We start from the raw sequence: 7,610 nt of genomic DNA on the forward strand, positions 1-7,610 counted from the left end.
CGCGCGCACACACACACACACACACACACACACACACACACACACACACACACACACACGCACACACCTGGATTTTACCACATTCCAGCAAGAAGGTGTGAGCTCCTGCTTACAACAAATGGCCAATAGGATTACGAAGGATGGATCATTGTATCTCTGTCCAGGGTGGAGCAGCCCAAGAACTTAAAAGTATTGTAAAAACCTAACGCGTGGTTCAGAGGATGGAATTCCTGCGGGAGCTCTGTCTTTCTGATCCCAGCGCTGTATGGACTTCACCTGTGCTCAGACTTCCTGTAAACTTTCTGTTGATTTTCAACAGTCCTCCCCTGTCTTCACTTCTCGTGCTTTCAACAAAACAATCGGGTAATTTCTAACATCTGTGTAATATCATTGCGCAGTAAATTTAACGTCTGGACAATTTTGGACAATCAAAACAAAAACAAAACATCTAAAGATATAATACAGATGTGTGAGAAATTAAAATAGATATATTCCACCATTTTCTGATATTTTCTTTAAAAAACAAAATCAAGAAAAGAATATGCAGATTAATTAGTAAATTAACTGAAAATAATTGTTGGGTGCAGCCTTTATAATGGTCAGAAAATAGTGAGAAATTGCCCACCACCACCATCATGTATTTGTTGTCCCATAATACTCAATTTACAGTGACATACACAAAGAAAGCCAGGAAATCTTCACATCTAAAAAACATAAATCAGCAAATGTTTGGCAAATGGTTTTAGCTCGATTGATGCTGGATCAGAATGCTGTTGATTAATTTGTTTTGATTGACTAATCATTTCAGCAGTACAGTAGACAACATAACTTTGTAAGTGCAGCCCCTTGCAATATTACTAAAATGGTAACTGATTCAAAATTGTACCACCTTACAATGATGGTATTAGTTTTAAACTGAAGTGTAAAGTATTTTATCTTGATAGCTAAAACCAAACAGATTAGACCGACTATACCTAAATTACAACCTCAATGCAGCAAAAGTGATTAGACATGATTTCCAATTTACAAAATGAACTGCATGAACCAAGTTACAAAAACCTGTAAACACTACAGCTTCCTCTGTTTTGACCTGAGTTATACCTAATGCAACATGGCTCCATGTGGTAAAGAATTGCCCGAACAAGTAAGATCTTCACAAAGATGGGAGAGGGAACAAAGCAATCATCAGGACGCAAGTGAGTGTAAGACGCCACATTACACTGCTAGAAGATTAATTAAATCAAATCAAATTAATTAGCTTCTTTCTTCTTGGACTGTCTCAAACACATCATTTATTTTTAGTCAAACATTCTAATGATATTGACCAATTACTTATTTGCTCTCCCTTACAGTTAACTAACACAAAATCTTGTGATTTAAGTGCATTTGTACAACAATAGATGAAACATAAGGAAATGCTGACCACAGCAAAATCCCACAGCAAACAGCAAAAGAGAAATGCAGCTGCTTCATGTTTCACTTTCAAGTATTGACTGATTCATGTGTCTAATTTTATGAGATTCACTTCCTGCCTCGGAAGCCTGTATTTTTTCTTCTTGGCCTTAGTGAGTCTTAATGTAGTGTCCAGGTTGTAACAGTAGGTGGCGCCGTGTGGTCACTTTAAGTGAATTAGTGTTCTGCTGGCACTTTCATTCTATGTGTATTCCATGCAACCACCAGTGGTCATATGTCCTGGTCAGCTGAGACATCTGAAATGCATATATGCATATGCATATTTTAAACATGGAGTTTCTCCTACTGTATGTAATGGTCCATGTAGCCACGGAGTCGGCATTGTAGCCTCTGTTTAAGGACCTATACAATTTTAGAATCACCAGGAAAGGTAAACAGTAATGGCTACATTCAGCATGAGGATACCAAGGATATGTCCAGTCACTATAAGTACCATCTGTAGAGTACTCCATTCAGAACAATGCTGTTATCATTTCAGAATAAACTGGGACTGTAAACACAGCCTGAAGACAGCGAGCAGTCAGTATGTCAACAGGACTAATCTCATCTGCAAGACATTGCACTTGAGAGCTTCACCTACACAAACACACTGCTACAAAGGTCTCGTAGGCTGAGTGCCAAATTATCAACCTCCCACCACAAGTTAGTTTCAACATCTCTCTGTGTCAGTGCTGTTAGTCTGAAATGACTTTAGCAAGGCTCATGCTTATTTTTCAGCCAGTTCCTCTCTAGAGATGCTGTATGTTAATTCACATATAGCTATTTTTTTGGACCACTGTCCCCACTGCAGCTGTTTGTTGGTGCTTTTGCAGCTCACACATCAAAATACATGTAGCCTATCCAAATACTAGACAGACATTTGACAAATGCAGCAGTTGGTGATCATTTGCAGTATGATGCTTCTGGCAACAGTTTGAAGAAAGCCATTTCCCTTTTCACGATTATAATGCTCTAATTTGGAAGGACACTACCCATTCTGGAGAAGATGGAAACAGCATTTTGACAACTGCTCTATTTTCACATATGATGGCAATCGGTTCTGTACCGGAAACAAATTCCTTGTGTGTAACATACTTGGCCAATAATGGTGATTATCCTTATCCATTATCCTTATTATTAATTCTGTGTCACTAAACAATGATAAATGTTATTTGGTAGGCTATGTATCTGGTGTTATCTGGGATCAGTGGTTACTATTGTGTTGCATGCAACAGAGAAAGAGGGAAAAAGTGGTTTGGTCTGAGCCTGAACAAGCAAGATTAGTGTCTCCATTGCACAGAAATGCTGTGACATTTCTAAGCATAAACACACAGAGTAACAGACAAAAATCAGCCCTGCACTACAATGCTCCCAGATGCAAAACAACAGCAAGCTCTGTGGGCTGTGCAGGCATTTCTTTTTTTCTCCCTGCATAGGCATTACACAGGCAGGCTAGAGCTCCGCCCGGAGCCTATAATGAGATTATGAGTGAGCTGGTGAACTTTCCCCCAGATAGACAGCAGGCAGGGAGGGAGGGAGGGAGGTGCAGGGAAAGAAGGAGTGAATCAGTGAACAAGGATGAGAAGGGCTGATTTATTGTGAGCATTCACATCTGATGGAGATCCAAGGGAAAGAAAAACTACTGAGTGCAATACTGAAAGCAGGTTTTAGAAAAGGAAGATTTACTGTAGCTGGCAACGCCTGAGACAGCCCCTCAGGCTTGGAGAATGTCCTGTTGGGTGTGCAGCCACTGTGGAGTACACAGGGTTACAGCCTAATATTTGGACTGCGGCACCCACTGAAGCATAATTTTCTCCGTTTGCAGCTCCAAAACACATATGAGCTAAAACTCGATGCTTTTAGAACCAGTTTCTTCTCACATTTTTATGACTGTTAAGAGCAAGGGCAGCTTAATGTTCGTCAGTTATCACCATACATAATAGCTAAAATACAAAGATGCTGTGTATTTGTTCTTAAAATAGACCAGCTTCCACAAACAGACAGATACACGTGCCAGTGTTCCTGTTTTTCTGCTCAGCCTCGCCTGTATGTGTGTGTGTAGGCGGCGTATCTCCTACTCACCACAAAAACAGCAGGAGCTCTGTTTATCCTTCACATATCAGCCACAACAGACAACAGACCTGCAGACATTTGGGCTACTGTGACCACACTCCTAGAAGGAACTACAGTGTATCCATCCCTGAGGACACGGAGTGTAATGTAGATATCATGACCTCTCAGCATGGCGTTAGTCAACACGACAGCACAGTAACATAACGTTAAACAGACCCTCCAGGGCTGCATGACTCATAGCATTACAAAATACCCATTAGCGCTGGTTCAAATGCACATAATGCTTTTTTGAATGCAAAGTATTCATAGAGGAACCTAAGCATCAGAATAAAATGTAGTAGGCTGGGTTTGGCACATACAGTATGTATATACAGTCAATGCTTTAACAGTATCCAAGAGTAACACACAGAACTGAAGTGTGTATAGAGTCACACTCAGGCAGCATCTCTTAGACAGGGAGTTTGGACCCAAACAAACACTGAAATGTTGTGGAAAAAGTGAAGCATACTCTATAGTAGGTGTCTGGAGTAGAAGCATTATTACCCTTTGTGACTTATACATTTAGTAGGAACAAGAATCACCAACTCAACCAGATGATAAAAAGATGTTTAAAAGAAAGTTGGTTGTGGTATTTAATTGATAACCATCCTGTGAGTCATATGGAGGAGGGAAAACCAGGAAAATAGTCCAAGTAAAATGAGCTTGGAGGTCAGAGTACGCAAAAGTGACCATGTAATCACAAGGTTTACTCTCATTCTGACCAAGTGTGGTCAGACAGTATTTCTGAACAGTTACTTTTATATAAAAGCAGTACCATATCAACAAATACATCCTGAGATTCATCTGTCAAAACGCAACCAAAATCCAATCTATAACCCCATGCAGATCTATGTGGGGGCCGAGGGGCTTTAACACAACAGTACAGTAAGTGACGCGACATTTGGGAATATTTGGAAACACCGCGTGTTTACATCCTCTGACTTTAACGGTCGGTCTAGCAGCTAGCTTACACACCTAAGGAGCGCGCCAGCTACGAGAGCATTTCAGGTTATTTGCATAGTCACGAATTCTTCCTTTGCTACATGAAAACCCTAGTGGCTAATCTTTCCCAAATGTGTCGCAGTCTGTCCCACCTGTCCTCGGTAGAAAAGCCCCGTCAGCTCGAAAGCATGTCTACGTGACACAGACTTGTTTACTAGATCCGCCTTCTAGCTCAGCTGCTCTGTTCTCACAACACAATGTCGACTGACACGAGTGTCATATGAGAGAGAAAAGTCCGGACTTAGCTGGAGTTTGCACCCTACCTGCTCTGTCATGCGTGTTTCTCGGGCGGCAGGAGCACCTCATGGTCCCGGATTAAAACCTCTTCTTCACAACGTGGAGAGAAGCTGGAGCGTCTGCAGCAGCACGGACAGCAATGAATGAAGTGAGGGGGCAGGCGCGCGCATTGTCGTCTCCATACGCACGAGCACAACAATGCATGTCCACATGTTGTCGTTTGGCTGTGGCCTACTGTTCCATGTTTACCTTTACCCCAGTCTCTGCCCAGTCTACACATGTTTTAGACATTCTGTCCATCAACCACAATCAGTCACATGCACCACGTTGTGCAGGACACATTCTTCTTCTTTTATTTTTATTTTGCTTCTTCGTTTTTTGCAGCGTCTTCTTCTTCTTCAAGGGGATCTAAAAGCTAGAGGTTTACTATCAGTTGCTTTTCTGATAATTTCATTAACTGCCTATTTGTTAAATAATTAAATCAATTCAAACCTACACTTTAACATTTTAAACCTACAATAACACATTTTCAAACCACTTGGGGACAGGAAGCTGGTTTTGAACACAACACTGATATTCCACTTTTTAAGGTGATATGGTGAACTTAACAACCCTTTTGCCTATTTACACATTCAGCTTTGGAAAATGTAAATGCAACATCCACAGTTTTTAGCTGTGCTGTGGTCTCCAGCACTTCAGCTGCTAAGTGCTTCACCATGTTTAGCAGCTAGTTGCAAACCTTGTCTGTGTGCTGTTGCTGAGTAGGTAGTGTACAGTGGGGTCTGAGAGCCTTTCACCAACCACAGCTGCTTGCTGTGGTTGAAAACACAATATAAGAACCAGAACAGTGAGGGTGTGAGTCAGATGGTTAAACAATGAGCTGAGCTGAAACTCAATATAAGGCTCCATGACACTGCTGGGAGCAGATTATGGTGATAATTTAATCACTTTTTTCACATCTCATCATCTTTGATGGATTGTTATCATGTTACTATTGATTATAGCCACTTTTTTATGCAGTATCAACAGAGGTGGGCCATGCATTAATGACTGAAGCCCATAGGGACCCTTTTGCCTCGGGGGTGTCAAAACAGGTTTATCTGGCCATGGAGTGGAAGAATTGAGACAAACAGCAGTGTCTCAGATGTATCACAAACCTTTAATGCAGGCTATGTATCGTAGCTAAAGATGTTTGCCTGCAGGCGAAGGCTTTTTAAAGGTGCACGTCACTGTTATTATTCAGCTCCATTTGACTCGCATCTGCACGTGTGTTTTGCTGCAGCAGCTGCTTTTGTCTGAATACTTCTAGCACCAGTTTCTAGGTGACTGAAGAGCTTTCCACGAGGTGGTTAGCAGATATTACCAATTTCTTCAAGCAGCAGACTTAGATGCATGATGTGTCCATCTACATGTCAGCAAAAAGCTCTGGCTTTAGTTGTCCATCCATCCATCCATCCATCCATCCATCCATTTTCCTCCGCTTATCCGGAACCGGGTCGCGGGGGCAGCAGCCTAAGCAAAGATGCCAACCCTCCAGCTCCTCCGGGGGGATGCCAAGGCGTTCCCAGGCCAGCCGAGAGTTGTATTAAACTTTATTTAAAGTCTATGTGTTACCCATCATACACAGCGTTTAACATCACTACTCAAAAGTGTAAACCTACTGAAACCATAAGAATATTAATAACAACAAAACTTACTCAGTAAAGACAGAGATAGTTGATCCTTTTAGGAATTTTATTGAGATTTTAAAAGAGTAGTTGGAGTAATTAGTTACCACAGGTAATTAATTTGGGTGTTACTAAATTACATGACACATAGGCAAACAACCACATTTACTCCTAGGGGCAATTTAGAGTCTCCAATCAACCTAAGCTGCATGTCTTTGGTATGTGGGAGGAAACCGGAGCGCCCGGAGAAAACCCACGCAGGCACAGGGAGAACATGCAGACTCCACACAGAAAGGCCCCTGGTCGGCCCGGCCTGTGAGGCAACAGTGCTAACCACTGCGCCACTGTGCTGCCCTGATTAATTTGTTTTCTTTCCTAAATTACACATGTGACGGCCCTGTCATGTTATTTAGTTAAACATCTGGCCAAATTGATTAATTTTTTTTTTTAGAAAGTTTTAACAGCAGCCTTTTGACTTGTCCGGTGATTCCAATTTAAATATCTGCTATGAAAGGGGTTTGGTTTATTTCTTTCACTTCTGTGGTTTTCTCAGTCCCAGAAAGTGGCGGAATCTTTTCCAGCGTGACTTCTGTTTTGTCGTCTCTGTCATGGTCTTTTCAGAGACCACAGCGTTCTTTGTGAGTTCTTCATCATGGAGGGCACTAGGGAGGGGCTCCTGGTCCTCGCATTGTTCAGGCTCAGGCTGTTCACGGCTGGAGAGTTTCTTAGCTTTGAGCAGAGTGGAGAGCTGCAGAGTGAGTGAGGTTTGAAGCTTGAGCTGATCTCTCAGCTGCTGCAGCTTTCTCTGATAGAGCAAGGCCTTATGATCAGCTTCTTTCTGCATTCTAAGGACCTCTTCTGCCATCTCTTTACGAAGGCTGTCGTTCTCAGTCCTCAAGGTGTCGATCAGCTGTTGACCTTGCTCCGCCATGTCTGCATGAGTGAGCTTTTCATTTTCTAGCTCATGCTGAAGGGCGACTTTCTCCATCTTTTCTAGCTCATGCTGAAGGACTTCTTTCTCCATCTTCAGGGTGTCGATCAGCTGTTGACCTTGCTCCACCCTGTCTGCATGAGTGAGCCTTTCGGTTTCTAGCTCACGCTGAAGGGCGTCTTTCTCCATCTTCAGGGTGTCGATCAGCT

The 7,610-nt window shown here is 42.2% G+C and overlaps 3 protein-coding genes across 3 annotated transcripts in view; all 3 read right to left on the bottom strand.

Annotated features, from left to right (window-relative positions):
- Positions 1-3,696, bottom strand: part of LOC109964538 (putative nuclease HARBI1) — a 14,093-nt gene extending 10,397 nt beyond the window's left edge. The window contains exon 1 of the mRNA XM_020607913.1: positions 3,594-3,696. Within this exon, the coding sequence (XP_020463569.1) occupies positions 3,594-3,696 (103 nt within the window). The remainder of the gene's footprint in view (positions 1-3,593) is intronic.
- The window catches only part of pfkfb4b (6-phosphofructo-2-kinase/fructose-2,6-biphosphatase 4b), a 24,774-nt gene extending 19,736 nt beyond the window's left edge, over positions 1-5,038 (bottom strand). Inside the window, exon 1 of the mRNA XM_020607755.1 lies at positions 4,830-5,038. Within this exon, the coding sequence (XP_020463411.1) occupies positions 4,830-4,872 (43 nt within the window). The 5' untranslated portion in view covers positions 4,873-5,038. The remainder of the gene's footprint in view (positions 1-4,829) is intronic.
- Positions 5,039-6,915: 1,877 nt separating this feature from the next.
- Positions 6,916-7,604, bottom strand: LOC109964515 (microtubule-associated tumor suppressor 1 homolog A-like). Its single transcript, XM_020607859.1, has 2 exons — positions 7,495-7,604; positions 6,916-7,458 (listed from the first exon to the last, which is right to left on the bottom strand). The coding sequence occupies exons 1-2, from the start codon at positions 7,588-7,590 to the stop codon at positions 7,003-7,005; spliced, it is 552 nt and encodes a 183-aa protein (XP_020463515.1). The 5' UTR covers positions 7,591-7,604; the 3' UTR covers positions 6,916-7,002.
- Between the last annotated feature and the right edge of the window lie 6 nt (positions 7,605-7,610).

This window comes from Monopterus albus, unplaced genomic scaffold (genome assembly GCF_001952655.1).
Source record: "Monopterus albus unplaced genomic scaffold, M_albus_1.0 scaffold89.1, whole genome shotgun sequence".
In the NCBI taxonomy this organism is placed as follows: Eukaryota; Metazoa; Chordata; class Actinopteri; order Synbranchiformes; family Synbranchidae; genus Monopterus; species Monopterus albus.

Bases quoted from the DNA above. Each gene is read 5' to 3' on its own strand.
- LOC109964515 (XM_020607859.1), bottom strand. From the start codon at position 7,590: ATGGAGAAAGACGCCCTTCAGCGTGAGCTAGAAACCGAAAGGCTCACT. The intron at 7,459-7,494 runs ATGGAGAAAGAA...GAGCTAGAAAAG, and splicing joins AGCTGATCGACACCCTGAAG to ATGGAGAAAGTCGCCCTTCA.